The sequence below is a fragment of the Propithecus coquereli genome, unplaced genomic scaffold, assembly GCF_000956105.1.
Source record: "Propithecus coquereli isolate 6110/MARCELLA unplaced genomic scaffold, Pcoq_1.0 Scaffold137, whole genome shotgun sequence".
Taxonomy (NCBI): Eukaryota; Metazoa; Chordata; class Mammalia; order Primates; family Indriidae; genus Propithecus; species Propithecus coquereli.
In genome coordinates, this window is record NW_012137969.1 from 3,545,267 (window position 1) to 3,566,904 (window position 21,638).

Sequence of the window (21,638 nt, forward strand, 5' to 3'; positions counted from 1 at the left end):
TCTCGCTCTTGCTCAGGCTGGTTTCGAACTCCTGAGCTCAAACAATCCGCCCGCCTCGGCCTCCCAGAGAGCTAGGATTACAGGCGTGAGCCACCATGCCTGGCGCCACTTTTTTTTTTTTTAACAGAACACCATTTTTACTTGAAAAAAAATGACTGACAAAAACTGTGATTATTTGAAATTAGGTATTTGGCAGACATTTTCTCAAAAATGAACAAAGTCATTATTTGTGACCAGTGATAAAATTTTAGATCTCTCCAGGAGGAGCTAAGAAGAGAAAAATTGTAGATATCAAGCAGAAATTAGAATTTTAGAAAAGTTGTTATCTTGATCCACCCATCACAGAATTTTATTCGTTTATATCGCTACTGATCTCATCATAAAAGTACTTAAAGCATTGGCAAATTGGTGGGTGTATTTTAGTTAATTGTAGCATTATTCTTCTTGATGTCCACATTGTCCCATCTCTGGCCGATGGCAGCCCCTTCAAGTGAGTACTCAGTGGTCTCTGACAACATCCTTGCTTTCTGGCACAGCAAACGTCTGCTGTCTCTGACCCACACCTGGAATCAACAGTTTCTCCAAGGTGCTTTATTTTGTTTTGTGGAAATTCATGCTGAGATAACTGTTTCAAACTTGGTTTACAGGTTTTTTACTTAACATCTTTCATTTTATGTTTGTATTTCTTATGCTAAAAATCCTGGGTCTTAACATGATTCTTGTCAGATTATATCAGCTTAAAAATATAAAATCAAAATATTTACATTTTTGGTGGCACACGCCTGTAGTCCCAGCAATTCTGGAGGCTGAAGCAGGAGGATCGCTTGAGCCCAGGTGTCTGAGGTTGCAGTGAGCTATGATCATGCCACTGCTTTCTAACCAGGGTGACAGAGTGAGACCCTGTCTCAGGAAAAAAAAAGAAAAAGTTTTGTTTTTTATTTAATTTTATACAGTATTTTTAGTTCCAAGGTCAAAAACTATAAGAAATGTTCAGAGGGGTCTAGTTTGTGTCCTGTCCCTTCCTATATATAACCATTGTTACTAATTCTTGGTTTATCTTTCCTTATTTTATGCAAAAGCAAATATGTGTATGTATTTTTATTTACCCTCCTTTCTTACCCAAAATATAGCATACTCTTCTGCACTTGCTTTTTTCACTAACAGTGCATCCTGGCAGTACCTCCACAGCAATCATAGAAATTTTCCTCTTTCCTTTCTGAAACTGACTAGTATACCATTGGATGTAATACCAGAGTTTATTTACTGACAGAGCTTATTGATGGACATTCAGGGTTGTATCCAGGTTTTTTTCTGTTATAAATAAATAGTGCCACAATAAATAAATTTTTATACACATCATTTCATACTTCTGCCCCAGGATATCTTTGGGCTAGACTCCTATAAGAGGCATTACTGAACCTGTGCCAGGTTTGCCTCCATCATGGTTATACTGCTTCATTTTTTCACCAAGTATGTGCAAGACTGCCTGTCGCCCCACAGCCTCAACAGTGGAGTCTGTTGTTAAACTTGGTTTTCACTCATTTGATCTTTTGTTTGCTTATACTATTCTTTGCTGTTCAAAAGTGTTTTATGTGTCAGTCTTTTCCCTTATTCATTCTACGTTCTGAGTCAGATTTAATACAAATTTTTCCATGTTTTCTAGTACTTGAATGGTTTCCTTTTTTATATTTAGCTCTTTTAAATTTATTCACAGGTAATTTTTTAAACTACTAGCATATGTAACTGAAGAGATGACTATTAATAGTTATGTTTACGGAAATAAATACTAAATGGTTAGTGTCTTCTTTACTAAATTTGTGTCTGAATGTATGCTTTTCTGGTTTCTCAGCATGAAGACTTTTTACTTGCCTTGCAGATGAATGAAGAACAGTATCAAAAGGTAGTTTGAAATTTCACATTATTTCTTTATTCTGCTTATTTTCATGGGCTGTTTTCTCATAGCACATTTCCTCAGCATTTTGATGGCCAATTTTTTTTTGTATAAGCTATTGACCTGCGGATTTTGAGGTTCAGCCAAGTTATAGTCAGATACATGAACTAGTATAGTCAGTCTTAATACCAGACTGAATCAGAATTGAAGGGAAGCTAATAATAGATGTTCCTGTTAAAAAACATTACCTGAAATCCATCAGATAGGCTCTTAGAGGAAAATTTAGAACTTAGATGTCACTTTGGAGTTAAAAGGAAGAGAGATGTCTAACCCAAGGGTGAGTTGGGTTTCTGTATGAGATTTGCATGTTTATATAGACCTTTTCTAATATGGATAAGAATGGTTGATGATTGGATCAATCACTGCAGTTAATAAAAGTAGTAAATGTCCTGGTACCTTACTTGAGGTTGCTGATTTAGTTAGCTTCAGTAGCGCCTTAAGATAAAGCTTGGGCTGGGATACCACCCCTTCACACCCCTCTCTTAAGACAAAAAGAAAAAACTCCAACTTTCAAAAGCTTTTTGGATAACATCTCTCATACCACTTACCTCTGCCTTTTATAATCAGGGTAGCCTCTGATTATGGATGTTATAGCTCCTTTCGTGCCATGGAATTGATGAATATGATAACTTTCTAAAGGATTTTTAAAAGGCCAGGTGCAGTAGCTCACTTTGGGAGGTCAGCACTTTGGGAGGTCAAGGCAGGAGGATTACTTGAGGCCAGGAGTACAAGACCAGCCTGTGTAACTTATCAAGACCCTGTCTCTACAAAAAATTTGGCCGGGCGCGGTGGCTCACGCCTGTAATCCTAGCACTCTGGGAGGCCGAGGTGGGTGGATCCCTCAAGGTCAGGAGTTCGAGACCAGCCTGAGCAAGAGCGAGACCCCGTCTCTACTAAAAATAGAAAGAAATTATCTGGACAACTAAATATATACATATATATATAAAAAATTAGCCGGGCATGGTGGTGCATGCCTGTAGTCCCAGCTACTTGGGAGGCCGAGGCAGGAGGATCGCTTGAGCCCAGGAGTTTGAGGTTGCTGTGAGCTAGGCTGAAGCCACGGCATTCTAGCCCAGGCAACAGAGTGAGACTCTGTCGAAAAAAAAGAAAAAAAAAAAATTTAAAAATTTGCTGGGCATGATGGCATGCCTGTGGTCCCAGCTATTCAGGAGGCTGAGGCAGGAAGATCACTTGAGCCCAGGAGTTCAAGGGAACAGTGAGCTATGATCATGCCACTGCACTCCAGCCTGGGTGACAGAGCAAGACTCTGTCTCAAAACAAAAACAGCAACAACAAAACACATGAAAAGCTCACTGTCTTTAGCTTTAAGTTAATATTGTGCTAACATCTTGAGCTACGTTTACGTAGCAGAAAACAGCTTGTCATTGTTTTACAGCCTCTAGGGGTTTCTTTTTTTTTTTTTTTTTGAGACAGAGTCTCTGTTGCCCTGCCTAGAGTGCCATGGCGTCAGCCTAGCTCACAGTAACCTCAAACTCCTGGGCTTAAGCAATCCTCCTGCCTCAGCCTCCCAGTTAGCCGGGACTACAGGCATGTGCCACCATGCCCAGCTAATTTTTTCTGTATATATTTTTAGTTGTCCAGCTAATTTCTTTCTATTTTTAGTAGAGATGGGGTCTCGCTCTTGCTCAGGCTGATCTCGAACTCCTGAGCTCAAATGATCCGCCTGCCTCGGCCTCTCAGAGTGCTAGGATTACAGGCATGAGCCACTGCACCCGCCCTAGGGGTTGCTTTTTACCTCAGAATATGTGTGTGGTGTCAGGAGGGGAGGGTCTGGATATGAAGATATGAGACAAGACAACTCCTCTGCTTGAGCATAGGACATTTCATGTTTGTCTCTGATGGCCTTCAGGATGGCCAGTTGATTGAATGCCGCTGCTGCTATGGGGAATTCCCATTTGAGGAGCTGACGCAGTGTGCAGATGCCCACTTGTTCTGCAAAGAATGTCTCATCAGATATGCCCAAGAGGCAGTCTTCGGATCTGGAAAGGTAAGAACTATGTAATATGTCCACACACAGGAAACATTCAGAGTCTGAGGAAATGTTGATAGACAAGTATAAATGTCTCGTGGAAGTGCCTCTCCTGGGGTAAAGTGGCACTCTGCTAATATGCAGATATGTGTGCATTACCTGATTTTGTTGTGATTTTGTGTGATTTGGTTGGTTCTAGCCACATGAGATTTCTTTTCAGGAAATGGTAGAATTCTTCCATGCCCCTTTCCCTAGCTCCCCCAGAGCACCAATTTCATTACTCATCTTCCTATTCATAATCAAAATAAAGGATGAACTCAAAAAGAGACAGCCTTGCAGCCTTTTTGAATGTATGAGAGTACATGAGTATTTGTTTTACAAATTTTTAAATGGATTTTTAGAGTTGGATTAAAATATGTATATATTAAAATAACTATTTTACACAAGATCATATTTCTCTGTCCAGAGCCAGTTTCTCTTGACATCAGCATAAGATAACATGGAGAGGAATTTTTTATTGTGTCATACCAGTAAGTTTGTAGTATTTTGTTCCAGCACCAATAAAAAACTAATGCACTGATTAAGAACATGGCTTTTTTAACATCACCAGTCAAAAGACACATCAACATCACATACTCCCTGGTGGTGAATTAAGAACTTGCCAAAAATGCTAATTTCAATCTAATCATGAGACAAATCCAAATTAAGAAACATACAAAATTACTGACCTTTACTTTTTAAAAGTATCAAGGTTGTAAACAGAAGCAGTGAGGTACTCACAGGTTGGAAGAAACTAAGGAAACATGACAACTATTAATAGATACCATATGGGATCCTGGACCAGAAAAAGGACATTAGTGGAAAACCTGGTGAAATCCAAATAAAGGCTGTGGTTCAGTTAATAGTATTGCACCACTGTTAATTATCTGGTTTGTTTAAATACTCTATGATAACATAAGATGTTAACATGAGGAGAAGCTAGGTGAGGAAGATACAGAAACTCTACTATTTTTGCTGCTTTTAAAAAGTCTGATGTTATTTTAAAATAAAAATTTTGTTTTTTTCAAAGAATGTGACCTTTGGAGTTGAGCAGAATGCATTGGGCCTTGGGCTCCCTACTTACCTGCTCTGTGACCTTGAGCAAATTAGTTCAGTTCCTCAAGACAGTTTCCTCCTCTGTAAATTGGAAATAATCATGGGATTGCTGTGAAAGTTAAATGAGATGAGTTTAAAGAACGTATTGTTAGATGCACAGTAATGCTCCATAAATTTAGCTACTATTGTTTTTAAGATGTTGTCTTTTTCCATTTGTTTTCTTTGGTGTCTTTGCTGTTGGAAGTGTTCCTCAGATGTCTGAGGACATCATATTAAAGAGCCATTTGAAGCTGTTTGAGTAGTGGGGCTTTTTAGACTGGTGAGTTTGACTCTAGGTGCCTGGATAGCCAGTTAGTTTTTGTATTATGAACCCTAAATGATATTATCTTAGGTCTTTTTCCTGGGCCAAATCAGTGTACCTCCTGCCTAGCAGGTATAAGCCCATCTTCCAACATTCTGGAGCTGAGTGGGAGGAAGGAGCTGGAGAATTCCCTCTTCATTATGTAGGCTGCATTTCAAGCCCTGACTTTGGACCACACCTCAGATCTGCCTTTCTCTATGACTAGTTCCCAGCCAGAACCTTCTGGTCCAGCTGTTCACGAGATCTTCCTGCTTCCACTCAGAGTCTGTAGGAACTAGAGGCTGAAAAACTGTTTTCAGTTTTTTCCTATCTGTCCCTGCCCCCTCCCCAACACTCAGCTCTGCCTCCCAGGGGTGTCCAGCTTTCCAAGATTTGTAGCTGGAAGCAACTTGCTTCACACCAGCATCTCTTATTCAGACACTGGGCTGTGGCCTTCTTCCTCTAGTCTGCTAAGCCGTTTTCCCTTCCTCCATCCACTTTCCATCTTCATGGATTGTGATTTGGGCTTATAGAAGTCCTCTAGAGGTATCAAAGATGGACTTTGTGATTTTTGTTTCATAGTTTCCTTGATTTAAATGTGATTTCTTAGAGAAGAGGAGGCAGAGAGATCTTTACTCTGCCATCTAAAGATCTGTATTTTTAGCCACTATTTATTTGCTTCCCATTGAAAGATGCCTTTAACTACTGAGGCTTTTTGTTTTTCTATAAATTTGGTTGAATTTTCTTTTCTTTTCTCTTTGCCTACTTACTTTTATCATTCTAGTCAGAGCTCAGCTGCATGGAAGGCAGCTGCACATGTTCATTCCCCACCAGTGAACTGGAGAAAGTGCTTCCCCAGACCATCCTGTGTAAATACTATGAGCGAAAAGCCGAGGAAGAAGTTGCTGCAGCCTACGCAGATGAGCTTGTCAGGTTAGTTCTCAGAGTCAGAAGGTGTTACCTGTCACCTCATTCCCCATTGTGAAGACTGCCTCAGCACTTTCATCAGATGATGGAAACTTTGTAACAAAGCTGTATCTTCCAGATTTTTTGGGCATTGCTTGCTGAGAAATAAGATAGTCCATTAGTTTTACTAATGGAAAAATCTACAGCTCAAATTTTTATCTGCGTTCCTTGGCACCTCCTAATCTTCTGGCCCATAGGTATGATCATTGCAGGCTGGGTTGGAGGAAAATTGGCATGTGCAAGGAGTTCTCATTAAGGTTGGGAAGTGTCTATTGAATGGTTTGTTCTGAGTGAGGACCTAAAATGCTGCCTGTGTTTTCTGGTAAGAGCCAGCACAAAAAAGAGGCTCAATCCATGTGTTAATGAAAATGAAGGAGTAAAAAAGCAATGTGACTGTCCTGCTCAAAACTCCCATCTTAGTGTGAACCAGATCAGTCTTTAGTATTTCAAGTAATATTCCTTCTACTTTTTTGACTCTAGGTGCCCCTCCTGTAGCTTTCCCGCACTGTTGGACAGTGATGTGAAGAGGTTCAGTTGTCCTAATCCTCGCTGCCGAAAGGTAGGGTGGCAAATTTTTTTCTAGGTGTGTATTTGAATTATGGTATCGTGGGCTACTCTAATGGCCCAAATATCTGCTGTTTATCTACTTGCTGATACTTGAAAAGGATTTGAGTGCTCTCTTTTTTGAAAGCAAATGAAGATTGGTACTTTGTGAATGATGGTTGTGATCTCTGGTTACAGAGATGGGGACCACTTGTGAAATTCCAGTTACAAAGCTCTGCATTCCTGTTTTATGTCATATTCTTACAAGGACAGATGTTGTAATGTAAAATGTGAAAGGTTTTGTTTTCCTTCCACTGTATTAGCATTTTTCTTGCTTGCTCTTTCCCCCACTCTGTGCTCACTGTGTACCCCCCCACCCCTGACACACACACACATACACACACATACTTTTTGTCATTTTCAAAGTCCAAGCAAATGGACTTTGATTAAAGAACTGGGCATAATGGTGGCATCTCTGTCACATCTGGTAGGTTATGTATTTGACTGTTTGCCTCATAAGAACTGACTATATCAGGTGAAACCAGAGCTATCTAGGCACCTGAGTGCTGCAAATCTTTCTTCTCTTTAACTAGGCTCCTACTTTGTGAACTAAGAATGTCTTAAATTTTCTCAACTATTTATAAGTCACTTACAGTTTTTTAGTGAATCTTAACATCCACCTAGACAAATATATTTTAAGCCATTTTTCTAAAACTGTGTGATTAGAGTTGAACATTGCAATAGCTCTGCCTTGAGGAGAGTGAAGAAAGTAAGGTAGAGTTTGGAAAAGGAAGAAGAAACTAAACTAATGGACCAAAACGTTATTCCTTTGTTTTTAACTTTAATATTTCTATATGAAATCTGGATGTATTCTTAATACTGATATAGCCATTTAATAATTTGTCCATACCCAGGCTATTGCTATAACAATTGTCCCAACAGCCTCTAGCATCTTGGAACTAAGAAAGTAGAATAATAGACTGTCCCTTGTGTGCTTCCAGTGTGTCAGGTAGTGGAATGCTTGGGAAGGTAATGCCTGAGCTAAGATACAGAGAGGAAGGAGGAAGTAGCCAAGGGAAGGAAAGGGTAAGGGGTAGAGTGAAGATGGAGAAATGTTCTAAGCCCAAGAAGCAGCAGTAGCAGCCTAGACACTTACTGGTACCAAAAGTGGCAAGGAGGCTCATAAGCTGGGTAGGGGCACAGCCATGCAGCATTCTGAGGTGAGGGGAGAGATAAAATATGAGGAAGTTCTGTTTGGCTGTTGAGTAGTCCAGCTGAGGATTGTACATCACTGCCACCTCCTCTGGGGTCTCTATGAATTGCTAAAAAAGAGCTAGGAACTACATTTCCTGGTAAGGTTCCAAATTAAGTCTGCCAGTGAAAGTGTTAATGAAGAAAATGATGAGGTTCATAAATTTGGAAAAGAGAGCTTTTGTTCTAATAAAGGGTTGCACCCTGTGGGTGGCCATTCCAATAGACTGAGAAACAGAGCCTTGGCCAGAAGCCAGAACATGTGCTTCCATGCAGGGACAATGGGAACAGGAATTTACACTGAGCAGGATGGCCAAAAATACATATTTAACAAGCTACAGAAGGAGTCATGAATATTTATGAAAGGAGAAACATGTGCATGTGCAGTCAAGCTTTATGTGCTTTTATGGGGTCCATGTTCAGAAAATGGCAGCCCTCTTGTGTCAAAAGGTGAAGCAAGGACACAAAAACCTTCTCTGTGTATACTATATAGATTGTAGTGGTTAAAACCACTCCATGGTTAGTGGTCTGGATCACAAGATTGGTTACTGTTTAGCTCATAGGGAAAAAGCCTGATGGCCATTAGTAAGGTATAATGAGGCATGTCTGACCTCCCATCCCATCATGGCTGGGAACTCAGTTTTAAGTTTTCTCTGGGATCCCCTTGGCTAAGATGGGGTCAGTTTAGTCAGCAAGGGGCTTAGGATTTTATTTTAGTTCACAAGAGCCAAAGAGAAGGAGGGGCCATTGTTCTCTGAAGATATTTAGAAGCAGCCTAAGGGTACACATAAGTCTGAAACAGCGTCCAGTGAGTGTGTTGAGAACATCAACTTGGGATGTTAGCAGAAGCTTCCCAGAGGCTCTTAAGATCCCAGGCAGGAGCTTTGTGTCTGTGGGAGGAATATCGATTCCCTGCTGAACTTGGAGGTGGCCATGTAGCTTCTTTTGGCCAATGAAATGCAAGTGTGAGTAAGTAGGTTGCTTGCAGATAAAGCCATAAAGGCATATGGTTTCGGGTACTCTTAGCAAGATGGTGGAATAGGGAGCCCCAGCCCTCCTTCTCCCATGGCAACAAAAATTCAACAATATATGGACCATTTCTCTTTGTGAGAAATCCAGAAACCAGTTAAAAGGCTCCTGCACCCTATGTGAGCATAAAGCCAATAGGAGAACTAGTGATACTTGCACTTCAGAGCTGCTCCCCTGCCATAGCACAATGTGATTGGGAGGAAACTCCCAATTCCTGACATCTCCCTGGGAAGGGTAAAAGAAGACTGGAACATATATCTAACATTCATATTTTTCAGGGGGCTACCCAAGGGACTAGTTTCTGTCTTATCTGACAGGATAGGAGGCCACTGAGAACAAATGCCGTGGTGGAACTAGCACAAACTAACTCCCCATTTCCTTCCCCCAACTCAGAACAAACAGGAGAAAATTCCCGACTCTCTGCTTTTCCCCAGGGAGCGTGAGTCCAGCATTCTAGGTTTTCAGGAGCCTACCCAAGATTCTCGTTTCTGTTTTACCTGAGTCGGAGTGCGATGACACCTGGCATGTTCTAGATGCCTGGAGCTGCCAAGAACAAAAGAAAGCTGGGTGAATTGTGCTCCTTCAGAGGACCTATAGTACGGTAGATAGAGCCCAGTACACCTCAAAGGCTTCTCAGGTAGGGAGGAAGGGAAGATTAGAACATCTTTGCAGCATTTGGGCTTCTCAAGGGGCTGCATAAGGGACTTGTTTCTGTCTCACCCAACTCAGAATGCTGTCAGGACCCAATGTACTCTAGATGTCTGGGAGCTGCTGAGACCAAAAAAGAGCTGGAAGAGTTGCAGCAGCTCCAGAGAGCCTGCAGTACCTCAGACAGATGGTAGGAGAAGCAAGAGTTACAAGTTGCTAAAAAAGACAAAAAACAAAAGCTTTGCAAACCCTCTTTAATTCGGAATTTACACGTACAAATTCAGAGAGATACATACACAGAAAAGGTTTGAGAGGCCTCCAGAATCTCTCAGGCTGATTGGTAAAGGTCTTTCCCTGTACCAAACCAATCTGTAAAGACTGGGAATGGTGGGTATTTTTTCAAATGTACAGGTACCAACACAAAGTAACAAGGCACACACATAAAAAAACAAGGAAAATGGCCCAACCAAAGGAACAAAATAAATTTCCAGACACCTACTGTAAAGAAATGGAGATGTAGGAATTACCTGACAAGTTCAAAAGCAGCCGGGCATGATGGCTCATGCCTGTAATCCTAGCATTCTGGGAGGCCGAGGCGGGTGGATCGCTCAAGGTCAGGAGTTCGAGACAAGCCTGAGCAGGAGTGAGACCCCGTCTCTACTAAAAAATAGAAAGAAATGCTCTGGACAACTAAAAAATATATATATAAAAATTAGCCGGGCATGGTGGCACATGCCTGTAGTCCCAGCTACTCGGAAGGCTGAGGCAGAAGGATCGCTTGAGGTTGCTGTGAGCTAGGCTGACGCCACGGCACTCTAGCCCGGGCAACAGAGCAAGACTCTGTCTCAAAAAAAAAAAAAAAAAAAAAATTCAAAGGCACCTTCATAAAGATGTTCGTGGAGCTCAGGAATATGATGCATGAACAAGATGAGAACATCAACAGAGAGATAGAAAATATTTAGAAGAACCAAATTTTGGAATTGAAGATTAGAGTAACTTGAAAAACTCACTAGGATTCAACAGTAGACTTGATCAAGCAGAAGAAAGAACCAGCAAACTTGAAGACAGGTCATTTAAAATTATCCAGTTAGAGAAGCAAAAAGAAAGAATGAAGAGTGATTTTTTAAAAAACGTAGGAGACTTACTAGACCAATATATACATTATGACAGTGTCAGAAGGAGAAGAGAGAGAGAAGGGGGTAGAAAGATTATTTGAAGAAATAATGGCTATAAAATTCCCAAATCTGGGGAAGGAAATGAACATTCAGATTCAAGAAACCCAGCAGACTCCAACTAAAATGAACCCAAAGAAGACTACACCAAGACACATGATCAAATTGTCAAAAGTCAGAGACAGAATTTTGAAAGCAGCAAAAGAAAAATGACTTGTCACGTACAAGGGAGTTCGCATAAGATTATCAGCAGATTTCTCCACAGAAACCTTACACACCACAAGGGAGTGCAATGGTTTATTCAAAGTGCCAAAAGGAAAAAAAAAACCTGCCAACCAAAAACAATATATTTAGCAAAACTATTCTTCAGAAGTAAAGGAGAAATTAATATATTCCCAAATAAACAAAAGCTAAGGGAGTTCATCATCACTCTGTCTGCCTTACAAGAAATGCTAAAGAATGTCCTTCAAGTTGAGAGAAAAATATTCTAGATTAACAACATGAAAGCATGTAAAATTATAAAGCCTGTTGGTCAGTAACTACGTAAACAAATACGTAGAGGACTGTATATGTATCCAACATCAGTGTACTCAAATATGTGAAGCAAACATTGACGAAAATGAAGGGAGAAATAAATAGCAACAGAAAAATAGGAGATTTCAGTACTCTACTTTCAGTAGTGGATAGAACAACCAGACAGAAGATTAATAAGGAAATAGCTGACTTTAACAACGCTATAGACCAAATGGACCTAACAGACATATACAGAACATTCTACCCAACAGAAACAGAAGCACATTTTTCTCTAGTGCACATGAAAATATTTCAGGATAGAGAATAAGTCACAATATGTCTTAACAAATTTAAGATCAAAATCATACCAGTATCTTTTCTGACCATAAAGGAATGAAACTAGAAATCATAAACAGCAGGAAAACAGGAAAATTCACAAATATGTGAAAATTAAACACACTGAAAACCTTTTTTACTAAGATCAGGAACAAAGCAAGGCTACCCACTTTTACCACTTCTATTCTACATAGTACTAGAAGCCCTAGCTAGAGTAATTAGGCAAGAAAAAGAAATAAAAGTCATCCTTATCAAAAAGGAGTAAGTAGTTTACAGATGACATGATTTTAATGTAGGAAACTAAAATTTCCATTAAAAACCTGTTAGAACTAACAAACTCTGGCTATCACCTCTTCTGCTGATCTGTCTTGCTGCTGGGCTTGTCATCCTAAACCTTGTTTGGTGCAAGTATTCCTGTATATGATTTCTGAATTTGCAGAAGCCAGTCTCTTGGATCACCAAAAAGGGATGACTAATATCCCTGTGCTCAGAGGTCCCATGTTTCTTTCTTACCCAGCCATGTATTAGACATTATGTGCAAGGTGACAGGAAGGACCCACGGTCCTGCTGGTGTCTTCAATATTAATACCAAACGGGATAAAATCTCTCTTATCAGGTATATCCTCCATTTTGCCTTGTCAATCTCACTGTTCTAGTTATTGCTTGTGACTTTTTTTCCAGCTGGTATGCATTCTTTATTTTTGTAAATCCACTGCCAAAGCTTTACAGTGGCACAAATAAGTACAAATCTTCCATCTAAAACATCACCCCAATTCAGCAGGAAGCAGTTGGATGACTATGTCACCCCTCCTCCCATATATGTGGAAGGGTAAAATTGACAGTGGGGAATATGTAACAGAGGGAATGGCCTGGAAAAAGGGCAAAATGTATTACAAGCTGTCTCTTTAAAACCACCCCACTGTTCTTGAAAGTCGAAACCTACATCCCTGTCTCTGGCCAATGGTCAGGAGGGCGAGGGGAGTGTCCTTTTTTCTTCGTGCCACAGGAGATGGCTAAGCGGAACTGTCCCAGCTGAGGTCAGAGTGGGGGTCCTGAGATTGTCTTCACTGGAGATGGGAGAAATCAGAATCATGGACTATAGTTTAGCAATAGCCTGGAGCTGAAAACCCTCCCTTTAAAAGCTCCGTATTTCTGCTTATGATGAGGACCATGGCATTTGCCGGCAAATTAATAAACTCCCCTTTCCTTCCCCTCAAAAAAAAAAAAAAAAAAAAACCTAATAAACTAATCAGCAAAGTTGCAGAATGCAAAATCAACATACAAAAATCGTTTGTGTTTCTATACACCAACAATGAACAACCTATAAAAGGAAATTAAAAATAACTACATTAAACTAAGAAGCTGTCAACAAAGTGAAAAGGCAACCTGTGGAAAGGAATTGAAATCCATCGAGATCAGATCTCAAAAAACATGTTCCCATGTCCATTGTAGCATTATTCACAATAGCCATGAGATGGAAACAATTTAAATGTTCGTCAGTAGATCAGTGGTTAAAATGTGGCATCTATGTACGATAGGATATTATTCAGCCTTAAGAAAGGCAATTCTGTCATGCTGCAACACAGATGAACGTTGACGTTGTGATACGTGAAGGACAAATACTGCATGATTCCACTTACATGCAGTATCTAAAGTAGTCAAACTCATGGAAGCAGAAAGTAGAATGGTGGTTTCCAGGGATTGGGAGAAGAGGGAAATGGGGAGTTGCTGTGCAATGTGTAGTTTCAGTCATGCAAGATGAAAAGTTCTAGAGATCTGTACAACATTTTGCTTATGGGTTAACAATATTATACATTTGTTAATAAAATTTGTTTATAGGGTACATTTCACGTTACATGTTTTTACCACAATTATTTTTTTTAAAAGGGTTACAGGCCGGGCATGGTGGCTCACGCCTGTAATTCTAGCACTCTGGGAAGCTGAGGTGGGAGGATCGCTCAAGGTCAGGAATTCAAGACCAGCCTGAGCAAGAGTGAGACCCCATCTCTACTAAAAATAGAAAGAAATTAGCTGGACAACTAAAAATACATAGAAAAAAATTAGCCGGGCATGGTGGCGCATGCCTGTAGTCCCAGCTACTCGGGAGGCTGAGGCAGAAGGATCGCTTGAACCCAGGAGTTTGAGGTTGCTGTGAGCTAGGCTGACGCCACGGCACTCTAACCCAGGCAACAGAGTGAGACTGTCTCAAAAAAACAAACAAACAAAAAAAAGCGGGCATACAGTTCATTTTCTTTTCCCTCTGCTAAGGTGGACATGCAACATGAGTGAGAAATAAGTCTCTTTTGAGCTGCTGAGGTTTGAGTTTGTTCCAGCAGCATAACCCAGCACACTCTCACTGACTATGGAGGTGGAAAGAAGGAGCAGATCTGAAAGATACAGGATTAGAAGGCAATGAGCTGAGTGTGAAGATGGAGAGAAGTTCTGCCAGAAGCCTCATGGACTTCTCTGGTTTGGGCCACTATGTAGTTGATGATGCTGTTCATGAAATGGAAATAGAATCAAAAAGACATCAGGAGAGAAGAAAATTAATTTTGTTTTGGATGTGTTTTTAGGGTGGATGTATCCACTGTATGTGTGTTTTCCAAATGCCTGGCACATAGTGGGTGCTCAGTAAATATTTGTTCAGTAACTAGAGTCAGGAATACATGGAGAGATCAAGGCTGGAGAAAGATTTTAGGAGTCTGAACTAAGAAGCAGTGAAAGGAAGAAACAGGTGGAGGACAAGGTTCCCAGCAGGGAGATTATTACCTTAGAAATGCTGTGTCACACTAAGTTCAAAGTGTGTCTTTCCATTTACTCAGGTCTTTTTATGCCCCTCATCATCGTTTTGCAGTGAAAATGCATCACGAAGCATTATTTGATTACAGTGTGCTTCGGAAGTTGCCTTCACTTGCAGGTAATTAGCACTCACATTCTAGCCTCCTTTCTACTGTTAGCGTAAGGTCTGTAGGTGTTTGGCTCATGGTGGAAAATAAAGTGAAAACTGTCACATGGGGACCCGAGGCAGTGACAGCCTGGTAGAATTGGGCCAGCTAGCTGAGCACAATGCAAAAAAAGCCCCACCGTCCTTTGGATGAGAAAGTAGAATTTACGTTCAGTCCTTGTTTGTGAGCTGTGGAATGAGTTGCCACTAGGTGGCACTGATGCTCCATGAAGAAAGAATTTTCTCTCAGGTGTTTCAAAAGTATGTGTCAGCAGAACACTATCTTGTAATCAGAATTGACACAATTTTTTTAGGCTTAGTACTAAAGCAAACCACTACATACATTCATAATTTAACATCAAAGATGTCAGTGTATTAGGGCATATGCTTTTTTACCTTTTTCACTTGTGCAAATTCCCTGATGACCTTTCTCTTCAGCAAGATGGCTAAACCAACTGTTAATCCCAAGGGCTCCTAATGTTTAAGAAATGAGCCACAAGCTAATTTTGGCCTGTGTGAGACTAAGGGCATCTGCTTTCTCATTGCAGTGTCTTTGCCAGTAATATAAACTCCAGTTGGATTTCCAGGAACTTGTCGCTCTGAGATGAGACATTTATTTTAATGCATTATCTGGAGGAGGACTTGAATGCCTGGAATCATTCTTCTGGAATCCCTGAAGAATAAGACACTGTATCTTTGATGAAATGGAGAGAGTCTTTGTTTCATTGATATGATGGAATGCTTTTGTCAAGGCTCTGAGCTCCCTTGGGTGTTCTTAGATAAAGAATTCATCAGTTTGTTTTCAGCGGGCTGCTTTCAGGAATGAATTGCATGTATTTGGTGTGGGACTGAAGAGCGTTAGATAAAAAGAGATTTGAAAGTGATGCTTCTGGAATATTTATCCTTAGGGTCAGAAATTTCCCTGTTGAATCTCTTTCTGGCTTCCTAGAGCCATAACTTTGCTCTTTAATCTGAGAGGTATATAAGTAGAACTTTCTGGAAACTTAGCCAAGGCCACAATGTAGAGGTTTCGGAATACTCATTAAGCAAATGGTAAGGAAAAGAGACCATCAGGTGGAGAGAATTCTGTGAGAATAACTGAGGAACCATCTGGTTTGTAATCTTTTAGTGGAACCTGAGAATGTGAATGTGGTTGTATAACCCGTCCGTCTCTTCCGGATGTTTGTTTTATTTATCCTTTCTCACCCACCAGCTCTCTGTGCTGGTTATCTTACTCTACCCTGTCCAGGTCCCATCCTGTCCTTTGTAGCATTCAGTGTTGTTAACTTTACAGCAGTGAAATAGAATCAAAATTCACATCTGCAATGAACTGGTTTGTTGGTTAAAAAACAGGCATCTGCAGCCACCTACAGTAGCTGCATAGCTGCGTGAAGAGAATGTAAATGAGTGTGAACCAGCTATCAGTGCCAGGGCAGCTCCAGCTGTGATGGCGGATGGTTGGCACTTATTAACAGCACTCTAATTTGGGTCCCAGCCAGTCAGCTGACTCCTGTGCTGATCATAGGCCTTCACATTTATCTGGAGATGAATGAAGCTTGGGCCTCTTGTTCCTGCTATCAGGGAGGATCTTTATTCAGGAAGTAACGTTGACAAGAACCAAATATCTGGGTAACAAAAAGATTTTTTAAGCCCACAAATGAGGGCTCCTTTAGTGGAGTGGAAGTCCATGCTGCATAATACCAGTCAACAAAGAAGGAGGGTGGTATGAGAATTCCTCATATGGAATGTGGCCCGCCCCTGCTCCTGTCCAGGTGAATCACTTCCTTCCTTCAGAGCCCAGAGTAGGTCCTGCTGAAGAGCATCAGGCTTAGGCCACAGGAGTGGTGCTCCCTTGCAGATACATCGTGTAGGGTGACTGGGAGAGCTCTCACCTCATGTCCCCCCAGCAACCCCGTGAAATGAACACTGAGGCTTGAAGTCAGGTGATGGTAAATGGTAGAGCTGAGGACCCAAAGGAAAGCCTCCCTACCCCAAAACATGGTCCCAGAGTGGATCTCAATCACCGTCCCTGTGAGCCATCCTTCCATCAAGCACTGAGCGAAGTGGTGTTGTTGCAAGAAGGTTTCACAATTTTAACTCTATTTGCCTCTTAGTATTTTTGTCAGTTTCCACTTTTAAAACTCCCAGTGGTAAACAGCATAGTAAATCTGTTTATTACAGACTTCTTGATCCAGGAAAGGTTTTGGTTGATAATTACACACACAGGCACCTTCTCCTTTACCTGACATCTTAGCCCATTAAATAGGGGTAGAAAACCTGGCCATTTCAGCAGGTATGTGTTTGTGGATTTCTTTTTAAGAATAAAAATAATGTGAATGTTACTTGCCCCTCTTCCCACCCTGCCTTCCTGTTAAAAGTCAAGTAAATACCATATTTGCTGTTGTTTGCAGTGATTATTTAAAAGGGAGAGGGATAACCCAAAATAGAGATAGGTAAAAATGTGTTAAACTAAAACATCAATGTCAATGAAAATCTTACTTTTGTTTCCCCTTGGCCCTACAGAAGTAGTTTTTATTCCTGTGTTTCATCCATTTTATCCCTTGATATCAGACACTGAAAGGTAGCAGCAGCTGCCTCTCCCCCTTGGCCTGCCTTTAAGGAGGCCGGGGACTGTGAGTGGGCATGGACCGTGCTGCCATTCTGCTCCCTCTGCAGGGCTGCTGCAGCCCCTCAGATTTCTCCCCTCGAAAATCTCCCAGAAGTGGACTGCTGATTTCCGGCAGGTGGTGGAACATGCTTCAACCTGACCGAGATTCAGAGCCAAGGAAGCAGGAAGTCTAGACAGGCTCAGCGTCAGTGTGGACTCTAAGGACCTGGAGCCTGTGGTGTTGCCGACTTACTTCCCTGAGCCCCAGAAAATGGACTTTACTCTGCCTTGCCCCCCAGACAACACCCTGGTGCTTCTTTCTCACTCCATGTAGCTGCCGTAGATGGTTAGTGTTACCACCCCCTTGGGAAACAAATCGCAGAACTTCCTGTTCTGCTCAGAGGAAGAGGTGTTCTATTTCTCCCTTGTCAGCATTGCCCAGGCCAGGTCCTCTTGCCGGGCTTTCTTAGCTATCTGTTTTAAGAGTTCTTTTGAAGACCGTTACGTGAGGAGGGTTCACTGATGTGCAGCTCTGTGCCCAGGCTGTGCTGGTGCCATGAGGCTGTAACATCAGTGAGATGCATAGCTGGCACCTGCATGTAGCAAAGGAAGCGGTACAGCGCAGTGGTTAAGGCAAGGGATTTTGACGTGAAACCTGCTTGTGCTTTAGTTCCAGCTCCTCCACTTCCTGGCTTTGCGACCTAGAGTGGATACATCATTTTCCTGAGCCACATTTTCTTTATCCATAAGATGAGAACAGTTGTACCTACCTTATAGAGCTTTTGTGAAAAGAAAATGGCAGATTGTGGGTGAAGTGCCCAGTCCAAGCACCCAGTAGCCACTGTGTGAGGAAGGTGGGGACTGATGCTGCCATGGTGTGCAGGTGTGGTGCAGGCTCAGGTAATGAAAGGAAATCCTAGAAAGGAGGAACTTCTTCCAGTTGTGTGAAATCTGCCACACAGGAATATAGAGTTCCCATAAAGTAGGCAGGTGTAAATCCCATCAGGGAAGCAAAGGAGAACTCATTTACCTTAGTTTTTCAAATCATTTACACAAAGAGCTCATTTCTTTCTAGTTCCCCAATGTGCTTCAATGTAAAGGGATAGATTTTTTAAGTTAATTTTTTTTTTTTTTTTTTTTTTTTGAGACAGAATCTCACTGTGTTGCCCGGGGTAGAGTGCCAGCAACCTCAAACTCCTGGGCTCAAGCAGTCCTTCTGCCTCAGCCTCCCGGGTAGCTGGGACTACAGGCATACGCCACCATGCCTGGCTAATTTTTTCTATATATTTTTAGTTGTCCGATTAATTTCTTTGTATTTTTAGTAGAGACGGGGTCTCGCTCTTGCTCAGGCTGGTTTCGAACTCCTGAGCTCAAACAATCCGCCCACCTCGGCCTCCCAGAGAGCTAGGATTACAGGCGTGAGCCACCGCGCCCGGCATAAAGCTAATTTTTTGCTAATCAACACATTCTATACGAAATGACAGCTCTCAGGCGGGGCACAGTGGCCTGCTTCTATAATCCTAGCACTTTGGGAGGCTGAGGCAGGAGGATCACTTGAGCCCAGCAGTTCAAAACCAGCCTGAACAACATAGTAAGATCCGTCTCTACAAAAAATAGAAAAATTAACCAGGCATGGTGGCATGCACCTGTAGTCCCGGCTACTCAGGAGGCTGAGACAGTAGGATTGCTTGAGCCTAGGAGTTGGAGGTTGCAGTGAATTATGATCATGCCACTGTACTCCAGCCTGAGTGACAGAGCAAGACCCTGTCTAAGAGAAAAAAAAGAAAGAAAAGAAATGACAACTCTCCTTTAGCCCACATTGTTCAAGTTCAGAGAAGGGCCCTGTGTGACCCTGGAGAGAACTGTGTCCTAAAGAAGGCTGCTAGAGGCCTGCTAGCACTGCTGTTGCTGGGGCCTGTGTTCTTCTGTCCACAGCACTGCTGTGACCCTTCCTCTTGAGTTTTGCGTTGATTTCTTGTCCTTACCCAGAAGGATTGGAATCTCAAGGGACAACATTCAAGAGATGAATGTAGGAAGGGCGTAGAAACAAAGATGACAGTACAATTTGCTAGAGGGCTCAGAATTAGTCACAAAATAGAGATAAAAAATCCATGGTTTGTCTCCATTACTCATTCGTCATGGATTTGTTTTTGTTTTTGTTTTTTTTCTTTTTTTTTTTTTTTTTTTTTTTGAGACAGAGTCTCACTCTGTTGCCCGGGATAGAGTGCCGTGGCTTCAGCCTAGCTCACAGCAACCTCAGACTCCTGGGCTCAAGCGATCCTCCTGCCTCAGCCTCCCGAGTAGCTGGGACTACAGGCATGTGCCACCGTGCCCGGCTAATTTTTTCTATATATTTTTAGTTGTCCAATTAATTTCTTTATATTTTTAGTAGAGATGGGGTCTCGTTCTTGCTCAGGCTGGTCTCGAACTCCTGCCCTTGAGCGATCCACCCGCCTCGGCCTCCCAAAGTGCTAGGATTACAGGAGTGAGCCACCACGCCCGGCCTTGTTTTTTTTCTTATTGCGAGGGCACTGACCTTTACCCAGAGTCCTGGCCACCCCACCTAACCCCAGCAGCAGGCAGCCTGCAGGTCAGAGCTGCTCACCCTTTACTGTCCTTGTAGTCTAAGAACATAACTACTTGTCTTTTTTGTTGTTTTTGGTCTCTACTAAAGAACGCTGTCTGTAGTACTTATAGAAAAAGACTCTGTGGATTTTTAACAAGTTTGTATGGGCACTTTATTAAAATAGAAACTTTGACCTTTTTCATGGTTTTTGTGGCCACGTGTCAGCCATTGCATATCAGGCTTATCACAGCCTAATCCTATCTGCAAACCGTGTGGGGATCACAAGCTTCAAGTGGCTCTCTTTCTAGAAACCACACGCCATTTTAGTCCCTTTGTATGTTTTGCTAAAACAACGTCATGGCATTTTTCTGTGCCTGTGGCCTCATCAAAGGAGAGATGCATTTTGGAAATTTCACATTAAAAATCCCTCAAGAATCAGTACCAACAAAGTATCCTTTCTATAAAGAATGACTTGCCTCCTTCTTGTCTTTACGCTAATTGTGTTACCAGATGTCAGCAGCCTTATTTGTTTTAGCGATCTCATTGCAATGTCCTTGAGAAAGGGCTGTGCGTGTGTGGGTGTGAATGCAACTTGGTGTGTTGAAGTGCAGAGCGATGGTGTGTCCCTCTTTGCATTCTCAGCACAGAGCGCTGCAGGGTTTCCAGCCTTCCAGGTAGAAGAGAAATTGTTGCTATGGTAATACCACAAGCATGAAAACACCCTCTGTCCCCGTGGGTGTCTATGTCAGGGCAGAGGAATGTGGAGAAGGGAAATAGTAGCAAAGAGGAACGTTCAGCACATTGAGCAAAATGAGAGCCAACCCTAGGCTGAGGCTGCCATTTGGTGAAATTCCTTCTGCTGAATTCAAGGTCATTTTCCAAATGCAGTTTGGTAGCCGAGAAATGTAAATGGCCTTTTAGTCCTCGTGTCCTCCCTGACTTTGAGACACAGATACAGAGAATACAGAGGGTCTCTGTCACCTCCCTAGTCCCCAGAGGCCACATGGCCTTCCCACAGACCATAGTTAGAAAATGCATGTCTGTGTCTGTGGCCACTGCACCATTCCAACTGCAGTCAGCCACCCAGGCCCAGTGTAATTGGCTGAGACACCAGGCCCTGCCATCCCTTTCGAAACTAAATAACAGTTGTGTGCTCTGTGTCTGTACTCCATGCTAATGTCCCCTGAGATGATGGACTCCAAATAACCTTAGTAACGCACAGCAGTGATGAGGAACAAAGTCCATTCCGCTGAGGTCATGGGTGAGGAGCACACCAAAGGCTAGTGTGCACTGCTAGCAGATAATCAGAGTAACTATAGTGAGGGCTTTTTGAGTTGGGAGTTTGGCATCATATTATTAGTTAAAACAGGCTGAGGTCTAGGTACCTGCTACTGGGCCTTTATACTCCTTATCTGCTCAAAGTCACACAGCTAGCAGGTGACAGCATCAGGAGTCAAATCTAGGGCTTCTGGTTAGTTTTTAGAGCCCTTATCTTCTGGAGATACAAACCAAAATATTTATAAATGAAATGATGTGTAATCTGGGATTTGCTTCAAAATTATACTGGAGGAGGGGGTGGGAAAATTAGTAGGATATAGATAAGCTAGGATTGCCCATGAGTTGATAATTATTAAACATGAGTGATAGCTGCATGGGGTTCTTGTTTATTATCTACTTTTGTATACA

General features: G+C 41.9%; 1 protein-coding gene across 1 annotated transcript in view; it reads left to right on the forward strand.

Annotated features, from left to right (window-relative positions):
* The window catches only part of RNF216 (ring finger protein 216), a 155,272-nt gene that overhangs the window by 67,291 nt on the left and 66,343 nt on the right, over positions 1-21,638 (forward strand). The window contains exons 10-13 of the mRNA XM_012638905.1: positions 1,850-1,900; positions 3,822-3,959; positions 6,161-6,309; positions 6,823-6,901. Of these exons, the coding sequence (XP_012494359.1) occupies positions 1,850-1,900; positions 3,822-3,959; positions 6,161-6,309; positions 6,823-6,901 (417 nt within the window). The remainder of the gene's footprint in view (positions 1-1,849; positions 1,901-3,821; positions 3,960-6,160; positions 6,310-6,822; positions 6,902-21,638) is intronic.